Source organism: Blennius ocellaris (assembly GCF_963422515.1).
Source record: "Blennius ocellaris genome assembly, chromosome: 7".
NCBI lineage: Eukaryota > Metazoa > Chordata > Actinopteri > Blenniiformes > Blenniidae > Blennius > Blennius ocellaris.
Window position 1 is genome coordinate 13,320,482 of NC_137656.1, and position 24,640 is coordinate 13,345,121.

Sequence of the window (24,640 nt, forward strand, 5' to 3'; positions counted from 1 at the left end):
TCTGCCTTTGTTATATATATATAAATATTTTCACAAGATGTTAAGTAGTGTCAAGTGGGAGTAAATCTTAACATATTAAAAAAAAACACCCTCTCCAAAACCACCAAACTTCAATTGTTGCTGCAACTTTCCAATATTCAAAATCCAAATCCTAAAAAGTTGCATTTTCTTCCAACTGATGAAGAAACAGCGAAGAGAAGCAAGGAGTGACCGCTCCAGCATCAACTATGTTCAGGCATTTTTCATAAGAAGCTAATCTTTCACAACAATGACAGACGAGAGTTTGTGTTTTCACCCATTTCCAACAGATGGCCCTACGAGTAAGGACCACGAAAAGGGTAGTCGGTCAAACACAGCAGGCAATCCTTCATCAGTGACTCAGAGGAAAAGCAGCACCACTGATCTCATACAGTTCAGGATGCTGCCAAACAGATTCGCACGGCAGGGAGCAGCTCGCCCATTCGCGAAGGTGCCAGATTAAACTTTCTTCACAGTCTAGTGAAATGTACTTTCTTCTTCACTGTAATGTCTTTGTATAGTTGCAACAGAACGCCTTCAAATGGAAATGGTGGAGAATGCAGCATTGTCGGCCTGAGAGTTTGAGAAAATGTGCATCACAAACGGGCTTTTATAGCCGACAAGGCGGTCTTTCACAGCCTCTTGAGAAGCAGAGCTCGGGGTTCAAGCAGACAGCAGGGCCGCAGCGAGGTTAACGGGAGAGCACACTAACACACAATTATCCAAGAGAAGATGAAACATGCACAAGCAGTGAGAAACATCCAACACAGCTGTCCTTCCAAAAGGACAGATGACCAGTAGAAGTGTTCACTGTTCAAAAACATGCAGTCAATTCAGACATTAAATGAAATCTGCCTCAAGTTTTCCGAAACACCACCAGAACAAAATAATGCATTTGAGCCGTGTAGGCACGATCGAGAGACACTAAAAGGTTGGGTTATTTTTCCCCTTCCTGCAGCACCACCAAGCAAGACTTCAATTAAATTACTGCAGTATACAATCACTCTATAGCTTCTTCGTCCTCTCCAAGCACAGAGTAAGAGCCCCATTAGCTCCCGCAGGCCATTTAGATTGAAGACACATCAGCATGACGGTCACCAAACTGCTGCAGGCAGCTTTTTCCATAAAGACACACCACAGATTCATTCATGTACATGAAACCTAAATCATGACTATGTGGTCCCAAATTGAGACTGGAAGCTTAAGATGAGCATTTGATCTACAATGAATACCTCTTCTAAAATTCACTTAGAATGACAAAAAATAAGCCCATTAGGGAATTTGAGCAGTAAAATGAATATATCTTCTAAATATACACCAACTTACAATAACGTCTGAAATTATCCAAAATATCTTATTCTTCCACAAAGCAAGCGTCCAAAAACATTCTGCCAAATCTGCCACAGCGGCTGATAAATCTTATGAAGTGTTAAATAATGTAAAGTTCTCCCTTTGAACGGTATTATATAGACATGCTGCTGCATTTTGTTCCACTGGGTTTTATTGACTTGCTGGATTTAAATGAGTCATTAATGAAAACTTGGCTGGAATTTAATCATTTATTAATCATTTTGATGTTCGTGAAAAAAAAAAGTGTTTTATCAACCTTAGAGTTACTAGTTTCACGATTACTTTGAGCCACTGCCCATCAATGAGTGATGCCCATCGCATCACTCATTGCAATCATACTCACAGGGCTGATCTCCAGTACAGCAACAAAACTCTGCATCAACCCAAATTTTGTTTGTCACCAACGGTCACTGAGACGACTGCCAGTCATTTAGTGGCAATTGCAGGAAAATGGCTCTGTGCCAAAAGGCCTCCGCTTTGTCTTCAGTGCCCGCCACATTTAATCCTCCCGTCATGTTTGTGTCTAGAAGCACAGCTGCCTCTCAAACCTAAAACCTTTATTAGTACTGACCAGCTTGTCATAAACAGAAAGCAGCCTACATTTTTTTTTTTTCAGGATCTCCTTAAACAGAAAAGACACTGTGGCTGTTCCTTTAGCCATAGTGAGCCACCGATGGCTAAAATTGTATTTCACCACACGAATCCTCCGGTATAATCAGAGGCACTAACAGAAGCTCAAATACAGCAAAGTGTCACAAACTATTCAATCATAAGACAGCTGCCTCCACGTCTAAACATGTCATAGGGTACCATGCGCTTTGGACTGCGCACGTCACAGTAAAGTGAGATGCGTGCATTATTGGGGGATTGTACAAAAAGTCCTGGACGTGGGGTGACACGACAATGACAATAATATCCCTTTCACTGCTTTCTGGTAGTTCTTTGAGATACAAAAGATAGAGTTTTGGTGATGCCATACACAAGCCAAATGATGTTCATGGTTCCTGGTTAGAAAGAGCTACAGTGGCTACCATATAATGAACTAAACCTCCAAGTTGGGAGTGATAATTCATAGTTCTGCATGTATGATGGCCTAAACCAGGGGTGGGCAATCCTGGTCCTCAGGGGGCCGCAGCCCTGCACGTTTTAGATGTCTCCTCACATCAATACAGCTGACAGCAATTAGTGGCTCCTTGTCAAGCTTTCTGCAGAGCCTCATCATGACAACAGGTGTGTTTGAGCAGGGAAACATCTAAAACGTGCAGGACTGCGGCCCTCGATGACCAGGATTGCCCACCCCTGGCCTAAACACAAGAGCAGTAAGCTCATTAATACCAGGGGTCCAAATCCCACGTCCTCAAAAGGTTACATAAGGAAAGATGTGCAGAACAAAGTTCCTGCCCGTTTAAACGTGGACCAAAATCCACTATAGCAATACCAGAAAGTCGCGGCCAGAAGACAATCGAAATGAGCTCAAACTTAATTATTCATGTTTGTTAGAACTTTGTTCAATTATCGCACCATTTTCTTTAACTATTTTGACAATAATTCAAACAACTCGCTTGAAGATTAGATTTTTGAATGAAAGTGGAATTCAAGTACACAAACACTGGTTGATGTGAAAACATCAAACATGATTCTGCCTATTGCTTTCAGACTAGCTCTCCATCTTTGTGGCACAGCCTCATAATAGGCAAAACTAAAGCACTGTGGAATATTGTGCTTTATAAAAAAAGGCAATATGTCATCAAGGGAATCTGTATCTTTCATCCCTGGGAAACTTTTACCTGAGCCATTGTGTACAGAACAAGCTTTTGTCAATCAGCAGACCAGAACAAAGCAGAATCCTTTGAGACTACACCCTTGGCTCTCCTCTTATCCAACTTGGCTTCCCACAGATGACCTCTGACCTCCTGACACAGCACAATTCACAGGACTGAGTGGTAAACAGGTCTACATGTCGTGAACCCCATGGCTTCAAAGGGGAGCATAGGGCATCCACAAAAATAAGCCACTCTGAACAACCTTCAGCTAATCTGGCGATTTTATACCAGTCTGACGCAGTTCCTGTTTTGCTGATGCGGCCCTGTTTTCTCTGGTCCTGCAGGTTCCAATATAGCACTTGTCTTGTCATATAGTTCTGGGGTTTCCCCGAGCATGTGCCTGATCCACCTCCACTTCCTTATGTGTATTTGGTGCGTCAATGTTTCCTGGTTGGTAATCGCCAGTAGATCTTCATAACAGATTAACAAAAGCCATCTGATCCCAAGGATCCATATAAAGGCATTTTAAATACAAATTTTACTGATGATTTAAAAGCATGGCTGTGGACATCATAGATCCACATTTTGCAGTCATCCAGAGGACACGAACAACGGCCGTCTTCATGTTCGCAAATGAATGGAAGCTGTAAATGTCATCGTGTTTCCCTGACATGAAAGTATGGTGACTTTTTCCAGGCATCACAATCAAGCAGACTGTTCTTCAACACAGATGCTTTCAGAAGGACAAAAAGGGGAAAAATGTTTGACAGAGAACATAAAATGCCAGAAAACAGTTCAGCCTGTCAAAATTTTGAGTCCATGGATTGAAATCTTCGATTGATGTTCTGAGATTAGACATTTTAATGAAGTGTCATGACCAACAGAAGGGTTTTTTTTTTCTCTTTCAACTGCATATCTATCTGAAAGGCAAGCAGATGTTTGTTTTCATCAATCAGCTAAAACCAATAAACCGTACCTCCTCCAAAGCACATCTCTTTGAGCAGGGTTTCCTCTTTTGATGTGTCCAAAACAAACTCATCGAAACAGGGGTCGGCTGCAGGGTGGAAGGTCCTCAGAGACTCTGTGGCTTTCTGGATCCTAAAAATATACAAAGTAAATAAAACACAGTCAGAAAATCATCATTCACTGCAATGACCCCTCCATTAGATCACCGTTATAAATGTCTAAATGTATTTTTCCATCCAGTTTTGTACTTGGTCGTCATTTACATCTTTCTGAAGTCTAAAGCTAAATTCTTATAAATAGAAATAGTATGCTGCAGTATCATGTTTTTCTGTAAAATGATTCCGTGGTTACTTAAAAGCTGTTAATGGAGATCAATTAACTAAACAACAGTGTTGACCGTACAGAGCAGCACAAGTTTTCCCTGAACTGCCCTTGTTTTGTAACCTTTATGCACGTGGCTTTGTGTGTTCGTGACACACTCCAGTCACACAAACGCCTAATGGGATTGCCACTCTCGACACAAATATAAACAGAGCGACTGCAACAGTTGACTTCGACCAGTGAATACAAAGGAATGATAAACATTGTGTGAGAACATTTCAACGAGTGTGTTCAGTATTTTATTGCGCAGATTGTCTGAATACTCATGTTTACGCCGCAATACGAAAATAATTCCCCATCTGGTAATCTTTACTAAGCCGCTTAATTATTAAATTGACTGTTTACAGCCAGGATTTCAGCTGTGAACAGCTATTTCTGTCATGCTCCTGTTAATGGGCGAAAAGAGAATCTTCATCACACCGACACTCACCGAGTGTACTCCATCAGAGCACTGCAACTTTCTGATCATGACACTGTACTACATCTTCCATAATCAATGTCGTAATACTACAACAGTTGTCATGAAAAAGCGGACCTAAAAGCCGGCCTTCATTACTGGTCATCGAGTCCAAAATTTGATTCTTGTGGCCTTTCTGGGTACCTGATATGCAACTGCTTGGCAGTCTGTACGAAACAGGACTGATCCGTCTCTTTCAGGACCTCCTGGGCATATCCCACCAGCCCGCTGTTCTCCAACATACCTTGGTACTCCTCCACCTGTAAAAGATCATTTTAACTCCATTGCACTTTCACCCTCCGCCTCACAGACAAAACACCAAGAATCCAAAGGCTCAGTTCAATCGTGGAGAATGTGGTGGATGATGGTGAATGTAATGCAAACTGGGTTTGTACCTGGCCTTTGAGTTGCTCGAGTCGGCGGCTACGGGACTGTTCAATAGATCTGAGCATCTCAGACTTTCTCTCCTGCAGAGTCTCAAACAGACGCTCAAAGTGATCGTTCGTTTGACGCTCCGCCAGCTGGCCATTTTCCTTGAGAAAGAATTTAAATGCGATATTTTTAGAAATCATAATCTTTTTACACATATATGACCTATTAAAAAAAAAAAAAAAAAATTTTTTTATTTATATATATATATATATATATATTACAATGGGTGAGGATTAATCTAATTTTACGTCCTCGGTTCTGTTTTAAAATGATCAAATCATAGATGCTCAAGCCGAGGAAACGGGTCAAAGTGCACATACAGAGAATATTCAATTAGCCTCCATCAGTCCAAACCACTACTCTTCTAGACACTGAAAGGCTTATTGTTGCATTGAAACCTTTCCGTTTATGACCGGCATCATAGAAAAAAAAGAGGAACAAGCTCAGTGACAGAAGCCCAGACCTGCGTGAGGGAACCCAGTAACCAAGTGCTGCGCTTCCTTGTTTGTGTGGTTGTATGGTGGTCTTCCTTATTCCTACACAATGTGGAATTGTTCGCTCTTCTCACACTTATTGGGAGAAAGGATCCTAAAGATTTGTATTCAGTGACAAAGGAGATGAGCGTGTAGAGGAATTAACACACATACTCATTCTGTCTGAGAGGGGAGCTTAACTACACTCAAAGGGATGAAATGTACCATTTTATTTTTTGCAAGATTAGACAAGACTTAAAGAGATGTTCAATTGACTAATGAGAATCCTCTTCGAGATGGAGAAGTAAGTGAGCTTAACCCTCTTATTGCTCTAATTATATTCAGGCCGCCTGGATTCCTTTTGATAATATGGATGTAGAACAGTGAAACAAATGTACACTGAGAGAGTGCTTCTGTCCCGTTCTCCAACTCTGGCTGTTATTTAATAATGCTTCGACTGTACTTGCTAGAAATCTGTGAGGCGCTGGTGCACGTTATCGGTGATTGGAGGGGCATACAGTGCAACAGTGGGACTCATTGACAACTATGATAATTATTAGTGAGAAGTTGCAAAACTTAATGAACCTGCTTCATGATGGCTAGCAGTCTATGAGCTACAGTTATGAGAAACTAGCTGTCAAGACAGGAATACAAGGGTGAGCACCTGAAAATGAAAGTGGACATGACATTTTATTTAAAAAAATTAAGTCCGAAAATAATTGACAGGTTTATTAGAGTCATAATTTGAAGAAAAATCTAATATGGTCTTGCTCATTATCAAGTCATGAGACATTTAGTCTTCCGAGTGGGTTTTTAAAGAAGACAATAAAAGGTAACAAATGAGGAAACAAAAAAAACACTGCAGCACACAATGATGTGTGTGCAGTGTGAAGAAGTGTGAAGTGTACAAAAGATCCTGCAGCAGCAGCACGAGTCAGTTTCCTCACCTCAGTCTGGTTGATGAGCACCTCCAGCTCAGTAATCTGAGTCCTGACCTGGTCCTCTTTACTGATGAGGTAATGGATACTCTTGGCTAGCTTTTCCTGGAGAAGGTAAAGGAAAAAAAAAAAAAAAAAAAAAAGATCAGGAGCATTCAAAGTGCGTTATATACAGTCTTAAACTCCACATGACAAGATTTATCCTGGAGGATATCTGTGCTGCAAACTGCAGACATATACTGTTCTTACTTGCTCATGCATTCACATACGCAAAAGTGAATTCTGACGCAGGTCAGTTCGGTCAGAATTTGCCTGCTCTTGTCTCATTCCAACGGCACCTGACTGATGAGTTTCTCACCATGTGCAGGGTGACGCTGCATTACTGCTCTTCGAAGCAACTGAAACACAAACCATTTCCTGGCTGATAGAGGTTTCCCGGACTCTTCAGGACATCCAATACACCTATCTGCAGTTTACAGATACAATTCCCCGCACAATCAAGGCAAACAAATGGTCTCATCAAATATTAAGCAGCATATTGTTTGCGTCGACACAAAACGCCATATTGGATTTCACAGAGATTCGCCTCGACTTGTTGAACCACCCAGCATCACATCACAGCCTTTCAGATGAATGAAGTTCATACCCACAAGAGTGAACTGCTTTAGAATACATTTAAATTAAACCTATACTTGTGAAAGGGTTGCTGTTTTGTACGTTTCCTCATGCCGTCATGGCAACCATACAGTGCTAAAGCATAGTCTCTGGATGTTTTTTTCCATTTCCACGAGCTAAGCCAAACACTTACACTGATTGAAATGAACTCTGCTGAGGGGCAAAAATCTGATGCCCACACGTGAGATTTAACCCACGTAGACAGACGGGGTTTTGGTTTCCCCAACAGATTGATGTTGTGCGACTGCAGCCGAGCATAGAAACCGGTCAGACATTAATATTACAGCAGGAGACCAGCAACCCAAGGGAACAGTCAAGAGTTGGGTGCCGCTCAACAAAACGCTTGCTCTGAAGTTTTGATACAGTTTAAATATGAGCCAGGATTCATTTTATTCCTGAAAATCTGGTCATGGCATGCAGAATGATGCATTTGGTTTGTGCTCCATTCAGACTTCAACCAGACCTGTATTCAGTCATGCCAACATGCATTTGGTGGTGAACCAAAATCTGCTTTTCACTCGACTTTGTCTGCGTTATTACCGTACAATACAGTCGACAAGGCAGTCACAATTCAATACACAAAGAGCTAAACGAAGACTAAACTCAGATTAAAACTTCAGTTTTTAATGTTATAAAACACCACTTTATCGCCATCTGGTTGACACACTAGTCTATTGAATATTACTTTCCAACATAGTGCGCTTATTTGCACAAAAGGTTATATCCAAAATGCAACATTTAGATTTCATAAATTGTAATTGCATTTGATGCCACCAGATTTTCAAGTGAATTGCATCATAGCAGCTTTGTTAAAGCCAGGCAGCACAACTTAACCGTTTAAATTCGGTGTGCGGCAAATCTCTGATCCTAAACAAGCAACTCTTGGCAATAAAGGACCTACTGATTATAAACAGGAAACGCTTTTAGTGTTAAAACTACAAAGAACTCTGAACTACACTTCTTAATTTTTTTTCTCCATCACTGATGAAATGGCCCAGAGCGTATTGATCTGACATGCAGAGGGTCTGGTTACCTTGAGGATTTTGTAGGCACTGCTCATAGATGTGACCTTATGGTTGGCGTGAGATCCTCCCAGCTTGCACAGGTGACAAACAGGTCGCCTGCAGACTTCACAGTACATGTTCACCTTCTCCATCTCGTGCTCGGGACACATGAGCACCTGGAATTGTTGGGAGGAAATGTAGATTATTGTCCCTGAGGAAAACAGTTTCTTGGACGCAAGTGCTACACACAGCTGCCTACTATACAGTTACATGCGGCATAATGTAGAGAACAACAAGGAGGTATAATTAGACCAAAGAATTCGTGCACATTCAACAACAGTGCTGGCCGGCACAGAATTTTGTAGTCTGGTTGGACACAGATTAAAATCTATCTGAAGTGAAACCAGAAGGTGAAAGAAGAGTCTTGCTGAGTAATTTCCTGATGGGCCTTCAAATAAGTTGGATCAGCACTTCCTCATGCCAAGATCCACATTAGAATGAAAAACATTAGGCTGCTTGACAAACAAGCTGATGTGCCATGAAAGCTGAACTGCAAACTCAGTAACAACATTTATGGACAAGATGTTTTAAATCACAGACAAGACGTTAGTCCTTCCACAATGATGCAGCCTTTTGTGATGACAGTTGCAGTTGAAAAACACAACTCGTCTAAAACAGCCATTTTTCTTTTGCCGCCATTTGCAAAAATTGACAATGATTGCAAGTTAGGTGAAAATTTTACATTCTCTTTATACTACTACCTCATTAAATGTGTTCTGTAATTACTTGCCATGATGAGCATACTGTATAATACAGCTCTGTTGTTGGAGTTCTCTTCTTTGTAATTGACTTCAATGAGGCAGCCCTTTAAAAACTACGAGTTCACTCTTGGTTAAAGAGACCTGCTATGTTAAATAACACTTAAGTTACCCTATCTTCACTAGACGGACATGTTGATGCATGCTAATGTTTGTTTATGATCCATGACAACTCATCTCCCGCAATGTTTACAGTCCAGAGTCGTCCATCTAGACAAAATAACAAACACAGGTGAAGACAGTCGTGACAGTACTTACCTTGGGTCTAAAATTCGTGGTGGGTCCCACATACTCGTGCTGAGCCTTGGGCGTACCCCAAGGATGGTGCAGCTTGAAGCACTCGTTGCAATAGCTGACCTTGCAGTCCATGCAGCTCTTTGTGGCCTCCTGCTGCTGTGGAGGTTTGCAGATGTTGCACATGATGGCGATGGCAGCACGGGCGGCCTGCCGGTAGCGCTCCACGATGTTCTCCAGGGTGAAGTTCCGAAACAGCATGCTGATGCCGCGCTCGCCCAGGTCGATGTCATGCTGGCATCCCGGGCACGGGATGGCGGTGATCCGGGGAGTCACCGAGCCCCTGCGCCACCCCTGTGATGAGATTGAACCTGAAGGAAAACGACAGAGGTCAAGTGAGAAGAGTTCATGAGTAATTTGTTGGTCCAGCCTTAGTCTGTCTGGCAGTTTCCACTCTTGTCTGAGGCCCCATTTTGACATGAGAGATATAACGTCCAATGACCAAGTTATTGAAGGGATAGCCTTGAAGTGTCAGAACTTTAAAATTCTGAGTTTTGTTTTTTTTAAGATTTTGAGCTGAGAGTCAAAGGACGATCTCAAGGCAAAAATGCCTTTTGACATATAAAGCCTTCAAAAATAGGGCCCCAGCATGTCGCTCTTCTTCATTTCCAGTGTTACAACTACTTGATAGATGCATGGATGTATGGAACAAGACACCAATACAGGCAATGCATCAAGCAGTTGTCAAACACAGGGAGGGGGGGGGGGGTCGAGGAAGAAAGAGAATAGAGTAGTGGGGCAGTACTGAGGAAGTTCAGGAGAGTCATGGGGAAGATGGCATCCTTGGAGCTTATACACCGTCTTGATAAGAAATCCAAGTCATTCATTACTGAAGGAGTGAAGACTATTTGAAGTGCTCACAATGATCTGGACAAAAGTTGCTTTTTTTCGTAAGTGATGATTGAGAAAAGAAAATATGACAAATGAGCAATATGATGAGTTACACTGTGCTACAGAGACAGAAATTAAAATTTCAAGCAGTTGAACTTGTATAATGCATGTCCAGTTCAATGCATCAACACTTTACAATGTCTCCTCTTGAAGCAAATCGGCTTCCAAGAGAATCTCACAATCCTGTGCTTGTTACTGATGCAACAGCATCGTAACAAGGCAGCAACACAGTAAAATGAGGTGGGACCAAACAAATGTTAAACAAGGTCACGTCACAGGGACAGGCAGGGTCTGTAAAACACACTGTTACCACAATCAAAGCCAGCAAACTGAAGTCAGCACACGCAAAAAGAAAAATATTGCTTCACGTTTGTGGGGGACAGGGGAAGCGAGGAGTGCTGGATTTATCTCGGTTTGCGAGCCGGTATTTCCGCTCCGTTTCCGAGGACCTGAAAATTAAATCAAACACTCCTCAGGTAAGTGAAACACAGGAAAACTAGTTCAAAACGACACTTTTGCGAGAGGGGAAAAAAAAGAAAAAGAGGGTGCAGCAGAGGGGAAAGCAGTGGCAAAACGGCAAACTATGAAACATGTGTATCTGTGTGGATGCCATGTGACCGGGTGTTGTGAGCAGAACTGAAAGCTGTGACGGTGAAGAGACGGAATAATACACACAGGTCAGATCTTTTGGCCATTTGCTTGTGAACTGAATGACTGAGCGTTGTTGCTCGTCCAATCGTACCTCGACATGTCTTGACAAATGAGAAATTAAGGTTGTGGTGATGTTATAATGAATGACGATGACACTGCCTTGTTAAAACAAGTATCTAGTATTATAGCAGGAATGGACCACTTTGTCTAAATTTGGCCCCGGGACTGAAAGAAACACATTTTTGTGGCACTTCAACAACAGGGACATGTCAGGATTAATATGACATTTTAATTTAATTTTGTTCGTGTTGTTCTTCGATTGCGTGAGAAAAGTTCAAATGTCGTTAAATGATTTGTCTTCTCATAACCTGTGAATCTTTATGCATTTTATCCAGGGACAATTAAGTGCTTGACATATAAGTTTTGTTTCCAAGGTGAATCTAATTTTAGATTCAAGAAATGTTTGTTGTCGGACGCCCACACAAAGATTGTGTGACGACAATTTGAATGAAAATGAAGAAATGCGCGAGGATCTCTTTGTTTCTTGGCAAACAAACTATCAATCCAATATTATCTTTTTTTCCTGAGGAAGGCAAACTGTAATCCCTGTCATCACCTTTTTAAAATAAAGTTACTGGGATCCAAGAGGGGAAAAGCGAAACTTTGTGTTTTTAACATTTGAAAGCATGACATTTCTCCTTAAAAACATCCACCGAGTATGTCAGACTCCACGTTGGCTTAATAGGACCAACAAAGCCCGCATTCACTTGTGTTTTACTTGGCCGGCCGCTACATCGTAAAATCATCAGATCTAAAATGATTAGAGGTAGGCTCAAACAGGTCTGTGTTGCTATAAACTCTTCCTCAGACACCAATGATGATTATCAAGTGAAGCGTTCACAGCACCCTGAAGGCAAACATGTATCAGTCAGTAAGACCAAGTTAAGAATCTTGGCAAGCCCAAACATATTGTAAGCTCCTACTCACTAGGTGTGTGTCTGTTCAGGTCCGTAACAACAGAGACCTACAGTTCCCCGTCTCCATAAAGCTGCTTTACTCACTACCGTGATTTACCAAATGAATGCAAAGCCTCGCTCGTGTACAGACGCACACATTCCTGTCCCACTTCAGCTCCTAGGAAACCTCCTCGCCCCCCGTCCTCGCTAATTTTAGCCTTTCAATTCTCTCCTAGCACTGGACTCCCTGCTCGTCGGGGACTCTGCCTCAGTTTCATTTACAGCTCTGTTCCAACTGCTACTGGGCTAGCGTCTTGACATCCCGAGTAATCACCGCTTTTAAATTTGTCTTGCATGCTCGGTGGACATTTTTTAAAAAGGGACTAATAATTAAAGCTGCATCGTGTGTCTCACAATCACCTGGAGCAAAGTAAAATCGCATGGAGCCAGTAATGAGAGTTTGTATGTTTGTGTTGACAGCGCTAAAGTAAACTATGTAGAGGGGAAAAGATAAAAACCAAACTAGGGTTCCACAGGAGGTCTAGTAACTGTACTCACTACTACAGCTACTCAAAACACGGAGCCCGCGTCTACCTCGACTTCCAAACGACCTTCGCACTGAGGCTGCAAGCAATGAACAGAGAAGTGAGGTGAGACCAACAAGGAAACCATACATAACATGATGTGACGTGTGAAGCAAAAACATTGGAGAAACAACAAAACCAACTAAAAATGTGAACCAAAGCAAAATTGTGTTAAAAAAAATAAAAAAAAATTTAGTGGTGATGCAGTTCAGAGTGAAATACAAACCAGACCATTGAAGTTGCTCATACAGGATGTGAACGGTTATACAAAGACATTTGACTCTTGATTTCTGAATGGTGGTCATGTTCAATAACGAAATTACATTTCTTAGACAAAACATCTTTTACTGAATTTAGATTGCTGCCCTGGTCAGAGGTTCCGCTTGTTTTGTGCACATTTGGCAAAGGAAAGAAGAGACCCAGCTTCAGGTTTGGAAAGCAAAACAGGAAACCGGGAGATGGTTAGCTGTGCTCGGTTCACATTACCATTATGAAGCTAAACAAGACAACTCGCACCACTGCCTCAACTTACAAATTTAGCAAGGTATCAAAGAACATTTGAATGATTTGTTTAAAAAAAAAAAAAAAGCATTTTTACAGTGACACTACAAACATTTATAGAATAACCGCAGATTTGTGTGAAGGAAACAAACCCCCCCAAAATTTTAGATGAATTTAGCTTTTCAGCGAGTTAAACAGTGTACATGCGCAATACTGAACAGAAAAATAAGCAAAAGAATATCAAGAGGTGAAGATTTTTCATTTGCTTAATTTTTGGTTCGGCAGTTTCTCTAAACCTAACAACTTTCACATTAATCCTGAACTCTGCAATTTGAGGTGTGTTTAAAAATGCAACAAATGTGTTCGAAAATCCTTGCTGAACTTTATGGGACCTAAATAGCAAATGTCCACCACATGAATAGACCCAGGTTAGTTGGGCCACATTTGTATTAGCACTCACTCTCGTTTGCATTACCTGAGCTGAGTCACACCCAAACTAAAAACAGGTGGAACCAGGTCCTCAATAAACTCTGAAAACACAAACATCTTATTTGTTTGTCACAAGATGGTCGTCATGCAGGAAACACTTGAACATTGCAATTCCGAGCTAACCATCTCCTGGCCATGCATTTGTATTCAGTGGTACAGCGGCAGCTCCGATTCCTTTAGGGGCGCTTATCAATTCTCAGGCCGTTGAACCGGTGCATCTGAACTGCAGTTGAAGTGACATGAAGCGAAGTCGAGAAACAATAATGCTGATGAAGGTTGAGTGACCGTCTTTCTCCGTCCCGGCACAGCGGGACTTGTCCAAGCTGCACACAGACAAATATAGTCTTAAATCTTTTCTTTCTCTCCCTTCATCTAATCCCTCAGTCATTCCTCACGGGCAGGTTGTGTCACCATGGCGACCGATGATCTGATCTCCCAGTGGCGCAGGCATGGCGCGAGGCGGGCCAGTTCGTTCTGGTGGTGGTGTCAACGTGCCTGTAGCAAACTGTCGGAAGGGCTTCCTGCAGGCTGCGAGTAAACTGTAAATCTGTGTTTCATAATCTGCTGATTAAATGCACTTAGCACAGGAACAACCGCACAGAATAATCCCAGAGGGAATTCCACTGAAACATGACTCAAAAACACATCATCCCCACATACAAAAATAAAAATTTTAAAATATGAGAAATACCACTTAAATTGACCACTCATCGGTTTCGATGCAGAACGAGGACACGGAAATGACAACGGGACGACTTCCTCATGTCCACAACGTGGCCTTCAGCGCAGTACGAGATTTGTTTACTCAAAAGCCAGGTTTGGTTATTTCCTGCAGCAACATATGCAGTTCTGTCCGGCCAGTGAAGAATGATCCCATTCACATTGAAGAGAAGCACTTTGAATGAGGGGGGCCGTGTTTGAGGGCCCCAGCCTCACTGGTTTTAATAAAAGTTGTTCTTGGATCATTTCCCCCCCCATCTGGCCTTCCAATTGAGATTCTCAATGTTTGTCTGTGAATTAGCATTTCATGATTTACAAGCAAAACTAGGTATCACCCAGTAAAGGCTGTTGATATACAAGAATACTGCTTTCCATCTCTCGAATCTACACCACACATGATGGATAGTCTCAAATCGCATACCTTTCTGTGCACCGCAGTTTTATTTTTTGTTTTTATGAAGTCAGGAAGCATGCCAGTATTCATCATCTTAAAACTCACAAGAAATCGTTTTCATGGGAGTGATTTGAGGTCTACATTCATTGTCGCTTTTTGAATTATGTCCCATTGCTTACTAGTCCAAACTCTATACAGCTTTATTGACAATTTTTCACACTGTAAATGGGGATTCACAGCATAAGAGAAATGATTTCACAAAATTAAAGGTTTTCATTCACAGATACTGACTGTAATGTCCTTTTTCCTCAGATAAACACCATGTATTTCCGTTAAAAAGGTATGCAGTGAGGCCCAGCTCTGGCTTTGTCAGCAAAAGGGGGGCATGGGTACAATGCATCTTTATGGAAATGGGCCGGGAGCCCGGAGCCCTCAGAAAGCAGAAAGGCTGCCTTGTGTCCTCTGCCGGTCTCAAGACTGAGACGCTGACCTGGTGGAGCCGGGCTGCAGCCGTGCCATGTGTCGAGCAGAGAACTTCAAAAATGTTGTGACAAGTTAATTTAGCCGCCTGCGGCCCACCTCAACTGCCGCTCTCCTTCCTTCTCTACCCTCAGTCAGCTCAGCTAGGTTTAAAGAGTGTAAACTGCTTTAAAAAGGAGCTTACAATTGAGCTTTGTTCACTCATGTGAATATTATACACACACATAAACACTGTATATCTGATTAAGAGTGAAGTGAAAATGATAGCTTATCTTGTTTATTTTCTTATAAAGGAGGGGTTTGCTGCCCCGGGGCATTTCCAATCAGACAGAGAAAACATGCAGGGCTTTGAGAGAGCTTGTCAACACTTCTTTTCTCTATCAGTAGCCAAAACTGCAGCTTGTGAAGACGCAGAGTTTTCGTTAATGAGCCCTGTAAATGCCGACAGGATTAGGAAAGTGACGAATGAATGCAATTGCCTCGCGTTTGAATGGTGATCTATAAATAAATGTGCCTTGCCTTAAAATCACTTTCATGTTGGTTTTATTTTACCTGAACAGGACAAAGGAGTGCCGGTGTGTGCACCACACAAAATATCCCTTTAATAGTCGGCTCATTTTCCATTTTGCAAAGTTTTCACAAGCTCATCTAGTCTCTACCATAAATTTGCATCGGCTACAAATTTGCTTGTTGGTTCCAGAAGTCCTTGTCGCAGTGGCACTGCCTTTTGTAAGTTACTGAGGTAGTCAAGTACACCCTTCTGTTCTTATTTGTAATCATATCTCTAATCGAAAACTATACCAAAACTTCCAATTATCCAATATGTGGCAGTACTCAATCAATTGCGGAACAAACTGCCAGTGAGGTAGAATTAACCTTAACCTGATAATTCACATCTTTTCTATAAATTCTCAGCCATCAAAACCTGTTAAATTCAGAAAATGAAGTGCCAGTTCAGAAACATGCAGTTGAGATTAGCAAAAAATAAATATGAGAGAACATCCGCATTATCGATAAGGAGCCATACTTCCTTTTTTGAAAGCCTCGACAAATGTCATAAATTGCATTCCCTATGAATAGATTAAAAACTCCATTAGGCTCATATAACTGCACTTATAAAATCAAGCAACCCCACAACATTATGAGCATTGCTCTTTTTAAATGCATCTTCCAACATTAGTAGAAATCTGAGCTCCACTTCCAACCACCGATAAAGCCACATTACAACAGCTTCTGTAAAGAATAACTTCCACCTGCAAGGACAAAAAAAAGAGTTTAGGTCCCTTACCCAGAGCCCCACCTGATCTCACAAGCCTGTCCAGCCTCTCCATGGACGGGGAGGGAACCCGGGACCTGGGGCTGCCGGGCAGCGAGCACTCGGACCCGGCATCAAAAGAGTCTTCGTGGTTGAGCATCAGCAGCTCGCGGACACACTTGTGGCAGACGCTGTGCTGGCAGGGCAGGATCAGCGGGTGGGTGAAGAGCTCCTTGCAGATCGGACAGATCAGCTCCCTCTCGATGTTTTTGATCGGCACCTGAAGATGAAGACGGGACATATGAAAAATTTGCCAGACAAAGGATAGAAGAGGAAACACTTTCACAAGCAGGATTTTTCTTTTTTCTTTTTGAGACTACAACTGTTGTGAACAGCGTGTAGTAGACACATAAAAGCACACAGACAGAAATAGCATCATAGATCAGTCTGGAAAATCTAGGATGCAGCTTTGTTTGATTTGCGGAATGAGAATTTCAGTAGGGCAAGATGAGAGGCATATTTTTAGAAGAAAAAAACCCACCACCAATTACAACAGTCCTCTCTGGGAATTTAATGAAAGACTGCAGCCATTAAACAACTGCAAAAGTTAGTGCATTGTGAAGAAAGAATAATGGTGACAAAAGATGAGTTGACGGAAGCTCCTTTTACACAGATTGATTTCTGAGTGAATCATGGCATAGAAGCAGCTCATCAGCACGTTTTTTTTTTTTTTTTTTAATCGTTCCTGAGACAATGCAAGTGCTTGTCAAAACATTTTAATATCTTGAAAACGTGGATCAAAACAAACTGAAACGTCAAGCATTGTCGCAGATTCCTCCCTGGACATACATTTATTTCCACCGTGTACAATCATAATAACAGCCAGCCGCAGTGTCTTAACCATGTTTCTGATACATTACATAAGACAGGATTAAAGCCGGGCTAAATATAGATAAACACAGAAATACAGGCGGTCACGTTTGAACACAATCGAAAAGCAATCCTTGGAGCAGAGCTGAGCTCCGGATTCTCCATTGATTTCAGCTGCTGTGATACAACTTCACAATAATCAAGAAGCGACGAGTCCGTGTGTTTATAGACGAGCCCAGAGTGATAAAGGGAAGTTTAAACAGACAAAAAACAAAAGGGGGGGGGGGCAGAGAGTGGTGTCCTCCAGCCTGTGGGAAGCCAATTGTTTCATACTAAATAAATGAAACAAAGGCTGCCTCAAGCAATGAATGGACGCTGCTAACTTCTTTCTCTTTACACGGCGGAGGAGCTGCAGTCTGGTGAACAATGGCTCTTCTTGATTATCCCGCACAAACTCCATAAATCTACTTTTTAACCCCCCGTAAAAGAAACTCACCACGATCATACTGTTTCGCCGCATCTCTGCAGACACGCGGTGAAGACGCCGCTTGTGCGCGTGCCTTAATGATAATAATAAATAATGAAATAAAAAAAACAAAACAAAACAAAAAACAGCGCCTTGCCCAGCGTTTCTTTCGATTGGGGCTAAAAACAAAACTTCTCTGGAGCTAAAGATGCCGACAGCGACGGCTGAGTGAATTTAAATAGAGTGACGCCTCAGCGGAGGGAGGGGGGCGGTGAATCAGCACAGCACGTCCCCGCTGCCGGGCGCGTCCCCGCTGCAGCTCACAGAGGGAGGAGGAGGAGGAGGAGGAGGAGGAGGGAGGTGCTGATGCCTTCATGTGGTCCAAGTAAACTGTACTGCGTGCTAATTGTCATTCATGCTCATTGTCGTCACTACAACTAATCGTTGTAAATCATCAGCACTGTTTTTTTTACATGTTGCACAATCACACTTGAAGTGAAAACTATGCAGCAGAGATCATCAACCTTTTTCAAAATGGTCTTCTAAATAAGTGTACAGTAAGCACCAGATTAAACTACAAAGATCACAAAAAACACGTTTCCAAGACGTCAGGATGTTTACCATCCTTTTTTTCTTCTTCTTTTTTGTTTTTTTAACCTTGTATTCAGAGCAGGAATTGTTTTACAAAACACACATTTACAAAAGAAAGTCGTTCCAGATCTGTGGTCCAGGATCCTCTTGAAAGGCACCAGAGATCACAAGGGGGGCTCAAAGCTTTGCTTACTGTAATGTGAGAAATTAGACTCACACACAGTGAAAACAACAATAACACACTTTATAGAACCTATGAAGTGTGTTATTGTTGTGAGGCAGAATTAAGTAGTGCGTTTTAAATTCTTCTGCCAATGCCACTTGCTCTGCGTTGGCAGATGGTCTCACGGCTTCATGGAAGCTTATTCCAGATATTCCAGCTCGTCACAGGACAAAAAAACAAGGAAAGAAGCAAACACACACTTGCATACAGGGGCAATTTAGGTTCACCAATTACACGCACACACGGGGAGAACATTCAAACTCCACACTGAAAGGCCCGGCCAGGAGTTGAAACCATGACCACTGCACCACCTTACGGCCCTGTTGTATGTGCACCGTCACAAACTTGTGACTTCACGTGGATGTGATGCGGACTGCGATGGCAGTGATTGACCCTGTGCACTACATCATTTCTGGTTTGTTCCGTAAAAAAAAAAATGCAAAAGAAATAAAATTGTATTTGTTCTGAAACGGTTGAATTTTAATAAAAACAAATCCCATTTAAATCAAATGCCTGATGCTTTCATCACTGTCCAACTGTGTCACGACACACCACCATGTACTGGAAAGTAAAATATACCAGTCAGTTTCATGACTTTCAAAAGCTCAATGCTGTCCAGCTGTTTGGTAGTAAATTACTGGGGCAGAACTTCGAAAGGTCCAGACTGCCCTTTGCGTCCTATTGATTAATCGTATAGGCTCCAAACCGCTCATTGCTTTTAGTTTGAAGTCGTCTGTTCTGATGTGTTATAGGGACAGTCGGTGTGTGTTGTAGTTTTTGGCTTCACTGTAATGTTTTAGCAAAACAAAGCTTGTAGAATTACTTTAAGTTTGTTATTATTCTTTTTACAACAAGTTAAGAGTCACACTGAAATATAACAGCAAAGAATGAAATTGGTGGAATTTTCAAATATGATGTAAAGCAGCTTCCTTTGCCTGCACTACCGTGTGAGCATAGAAACTGGATTAGCAACAGCAGTTAAAACAGATGTAATTGTAAAATAAAAGTGCGAAAGTGCCAACACATTATTGGTTTGGTGCTAACACAAAAAAAATCTGTTTCCACTCTTTACAACGCTTCCGATAGGAGCCACGTAACATATGATACAGCTTCTGCTCCCTTTGGTGTCAGGCTGCCTCCTATTAATAAAGGGGATTTATGACCTGGCAATTGCATGCTGCAGTGGTTATTGGTAAGTCTTCAATTAATTTTATGACACAATGGGGCCTTGCAAGTCAACCCAACCACGTTTTGGTGTGTGAACAAACGGGTTTATGTCACTGCTGCACAGGCTTTGGAGGGGACATTTCTTTAGGAGTTAAAGTGACAGCTTCCACAGAGATACCATCAGCTCTCGCCTCAATGTGACTACATAGCAAGAACAGTTATTTGTGTGAGCCTGCTGGTTTATATGTTCTCCGATTCCCTCCTGCAGTCTTGAAGCAAATTGCATGCGGGCGTCAATGTGGCTGAATGATTGTGTGTCCCAGTGGATCCTCCCACTCCCAACTCTCATAAGGATGGGTGTTCGTGTAAGTTTACTGACAGATGTGAAATATTTCTTGAACTGTGTCATATCTGGATCATTTCTATCATTTGACACCCTGTCCTAAATCTGCTCACAAGGAGTGTTTAACATAGACCCATTTATTGTAATGGTAGTGTGAAATTGTAACCTATACCCTGTCTAAACTCACTCAATGGTCGACTGTCCGATGTACCTTATCAGTTAAGAAATCAGAGTAAATCTTGTCGTGTTTTGTAGAATACAGGTCCAATTCTACTTGCTAAAATGGCTGATTTCAGTAACCATATCAGTCCAGTGACTCAATCGCGTGTGCAATCTGCATTTTATCACCACGCATTAAGCACACAGCCCTTCATATATGCCTAACTGACTGACACAGATTGTGCCAGCAGCAGAGATACATTATAACACGTTGTGTCAGTCTGGAGTTGGAGAAGTGGGTGAAGACTTCCCCCTCTGTTCAAACACACCTCGGTAACCCGGTGCCCTATCTCAGCACGCAGCTGCTGCTGCTGCCAAGTGTCCCACATATCGATGGAGCTCTGTGATCTCCCTGCAGCGCGAGCAACCAACACACACGGCAGAGCCTCTAATTAAAATCATGTTCATTGCCTTTTTCCTAAAAATAGAACAGGAGCCTCACTCTTTATGAGCCTCGGAGCTAAAACGCTGCAGAAATTAGCCTTCATTGATTTCAGCTTGAACAGCAGCAGTGTGTGTACACAGCAAAAACTAGAACTCTTACCAGGTATTTTAATGAGGTTTCTCATCCAAATAGCTTATCACACATGTAAAACACAATCATGTAACAAGCAAGATTTAGGTGAAATAAAGGGCTTCTTAAATGACCTCATTTCCACTTATTATAGCATATTTTGGTTTATGAGAACAAACCTCTGCATCTCACTGAAAACACATGTGTGTGTCTCATATTGCATGTGACAATTCTGACTAGAAACGATACCAGGGGTGGGAAATTAATTGTGCATTAAAAACCATAACTAAAGTGGAGGGCTCAGTAATATGTTGAATCCAGTACTACACATATATACAGTATACATGGCAATTGTGGCTAGCTACTGTTTTTGCTTTGTACCAGTCGATTTATTGTATTTCTTTGGATTTTGACTTGTGGTGTCAAGTCACATTGTAATCTTTACAAACAGCTTTTTGACACAAACTAAGTGCAAAGCTTTAGTTTTGACCTAAGTAAATATGCAAGATAATGCCCAAAACATGGATCCTCCACAAAATTCTATATCAGAATACAGATTAAGAAAGATAAAGATGAGCCCAAAACCAAAAACTACCTATTATCCCAAAAGAATGAAGCAACCACTTATATACAATTAAAGCAGATGTATTGCATTGATACATGCATCGATTTATATTTCCTTATTGACCTCCAGTCGACCAGTGAGTCAACCAGAAAGCTATGTGGACTACACAATGGCCAGGTTTGAACCAGACAACAAGATAGACAATATTTAGAGTTATTTTGATGCATTACCACCTCAGATCTTACATTGTTTTTTGAAATAATTATTATCTAAGAAGTGATTTTGAAAGAAATGCATAGTTTATTCATCAAATGCTTGCAGGTCAATGTCCAGAGGTGACCCTTGTCTTGCCTTCCTTATTGAGTTAAATGTTCAGACATAAGAGGAATACTTTTAAACTGTATTGATAGAATAGAATAGAATAGAATAGAATAGAATAGAATAGAATAGAATAGAATAGAATTTCTATTTTATTGCATTGTTAGCATTGGATATATTGAAACCAATATTATAAGACATTGGAAAACACTACACGGGAATAGATCGTTTTATTATCAATTCACTGAATAGAACATGCAGATTTGAATGGCTCACATTTTCTTGAAATATTAGTGCAAAATTTTATGTCAGTCCACACTGTGCGATGTTACCATAGAATAGAATAGAATAGAATAGAATAGAATAGGTGTTTAACTGTTGCTGAATGACAGCTCAATAATGATTGAAATCGTGTCGCATTATGAAGCCAGACTATGCAAACTCAACATTGGAAGAATAGAATAGAATAGAATAGAATAGAATAGAATAGGTGTGTGGGAGCATGCCTCTCCTGCCGGTGACAGCCGTGCAGGCCGGCTCGATGGAGCGTAAATCATCCGGATGAGACTCACCTCGCCCCGCTCGATGCGCTCCACGATGCTGGCGAACTCTGTCATGTCCTCGGAGTCCGACATGGTGATGGTGGCACAGGACACAGGTGGGCAGTGTGAAGAAAATCACCCGGAGGTTTGAAAGAGACAGACTCGACCGCTTCACAGGGGAGGTGAGATGATATCAAGAGAGAAACGCGGCTCCTCAGACCACACTCTCCTCCTCCTCCTCCTCCTCCTCACCATCCTCCCTCCTCCCTCCCCTCTCCCTTGCTTTCTCTTTCTCTCTCTTTCTCTCTCTCCCTCTCACAGGCTTATGTTTGTCCAAAGAGTCTAGAGTACATGCGCCGGATGCAGGTTTATTTTAGTGAGCCTCGTCTTGGAGGGAAAAACCCCGCCCTGGTGTCTTCAGTCGCTCCCTGTACCATCTCCCTCCTCAGTGACCATCTCCAGCCGCGACGTCTCCGCACACAGGGCTCTTTGTACCCATCTGATCTCACACCTATCGACTCCACACTGAACGACTTCCCTTTAATCCACCAGTCACTACATATAATCATAATCGCAGTGTGTAGATTAAGGGGCGGGGTCTTCTATCTGTTCCAATAGTCTGAGTCATTGCACATTTACGCACGGCTGTCACAGCGCGCACCAGGCATATGTTGCTTTAAGGGCGGGTTTATGGTCCCAAAATGACGCCGCATCGTTTTCTTTTCCTTTTCTTGTCCGTGAGGGAGGAGTTGGCTCCTGTTTTCTGGGAGACATTAATTGGCTCCTGAAGATGACACGTTCAAACTGAGACGCACTGAGCCGGAATGTGACGCGAGCTGCGTGAGGCAGGATTAAGTTGTGCGTTTTTAAAAATGTCTGTCAATGCCACTTGTTCCGGGTCACCAGATGGTCTCACGGCATCATTTGAGCATATTCCAGATATTCCAGCCCATTGAGCATGTGGAGAAGGGCGAGCGTCCAGCCTGACTAATAACTGTTACCAAAAAAGATTCCAAGCACTGACTTGATGACCCGTGTGGAGGAACATGTTACATCTGGAGAAATCTGCTCTCCATGAAGGGAGGATCCAGAGAATTTTACCCACCAGGGAGTAAGAACAATATGAGGTCATTTATAAAATGACAAAAATGAAGGGTGCCACATGATGTCTTTTTGATTTAGTGGGGGAAAAGTTTGTGTAATTCCGTCAAAGTGACAATATGTCTGGTTTGAGTGACACTAAACATCACTTGGGATGGGCTCAGGCTTGAGAACCAGTAAGGCCTGTTAACAGGTTGTAGAGCAGTGCACCCGTGGCTCTCAGTGCTCCTGCTCATCTATACGATCAGCAAAAATGACAGTTGACTTCCCCATAAAGAGCCACTATAAACCACAGTGCTCTTCACCCAACTGAATAATCAATATAGTGCACTGATGGTGTGTTTTACTAAGTGGGATTGATTTAAGGTAAATAACTACAGGAAAAGCAGCTGTTACATGAGCATATACAAGTTGACCCAAGGGCCTGGAGATCATTAAAAATGAGACGGCCATATCCCGTGATGCTTCAAGCAAGATGCGGTGCTATTGTAGAAGCAACAGAACAAGAATGAAGGAGCACCTGCAGTGCTTTGAGGAATAGCTCTACGTGTGCTGGGCAGCAAGGGTGGTGGTGATGTCGGCTTCAGGTTTTAGTTGAAACAGAGTCTACCAACCTTACTAACCCATATATTCACATTTTATTTAGTAGAAATGTGAGTACAAACTTTGAGAGACACATTGTACTTTATCAATCAATAAGATGACATAGGAAATGTTCAGTAGTATAATTTTAATGGCTTTGCAGTAGCATAACCAGACGTATGTCTTGAAAGAGGCGTGCAAATGTTTTTCCAAGACATGTATGACCAAGTCCAATTGACCTGATTCAACTGCTTTGAAAAAGCTCTGGGTTAAAATAAAGATGGATTAGTTGTGTATAAATCGGTCGTCTATGTTGTGTACGTTCGTACATCAGAGGATGACATCACAGCATCGTTTATTAAAAAGCCATAAGGCAGGAGGCAGAGGAGCATTCACGTCCCTCGCTCTTGCATTTTGGTTGGATCAGCCTGGCAAGGTGAAAGGAATCTGTTGACTAACCACACCCAAACTGCAGGTGCAGCTTTCTGTCAAGGGAGCTTTAGCAGACACTTCAGTGTGTAATGGTGCTGAACTCACAGGGGAAGCCAATTCCATTTCCAACCTCATCTCTCCTTTGTTTTAGACCAGTCAATAAAGTGTGACAGAGTGAGATCTGGTGCTTTTTAAAGTTTAATGACCTCAATACACA

General features: G+C 42.0%; 1 protein-coding gene across 3 annotated transcripts in view; it reads right to left on the reverse strand.

The window, feature by feature from the left end:
• The window catches only part of trim36 (tripartite motif containing 36), a 32,338-nt gene extending 9,860 nt beyond the window's left edge, over positions 1 to 22,478 (reverse strand). The window contains exons 1-9 of one of the 3 annotated variants that reach the window (XM_080499851.1): positions 22,339 to 22,478; positions 16,536 to 16,770; positions 12,626 to 12,691; positions 9,534 to 9,880; positions 8,487 to 8,633; positions 6,788 to 6,883; positions 5,331 to 5,468; positions 5,080 to 5,195; positions 4,108 to 4,229 (exon numbers count right to left, since the gene is read on the reverse strand). In XM_080499851.1, coding sequence (XP_080355977.1) covers positions 4,108 to 4,229; positions 5,080 to 5,195; positions 5,331 to 5,468; positions 6,788 to 6,883; positions 8,487 to 8,633; positions 9,534 to 9,880; positions 12,626 to 12,691; positions 16,536 to 16,770; positions 22,339 to 22,401 — 1,330 coding nt within the window. In that variant the 5' untranslated portion in view covers positions 22,402 to 22,478. Of the gene's footprint in view, positions 1 to 4,107; positions 4,230 to 5,079; positions 5,196 to 5,330; positions 5,469 to 6,787; positions 6,884 to 8,486; positions 8,634 to 9,533; positions 9,881 to 12,625; positions 12,692 to 16,523; positions 16,771 to 22,338 lie in introns of all 3 variants that reach the window. The other 2 variants (XM_080499853.1, XM_080499852.1) reach the window with 2 other exon arrangements.
• Positions 22,479 to 24,640: the final 2,162 nt, after the last annotated feature.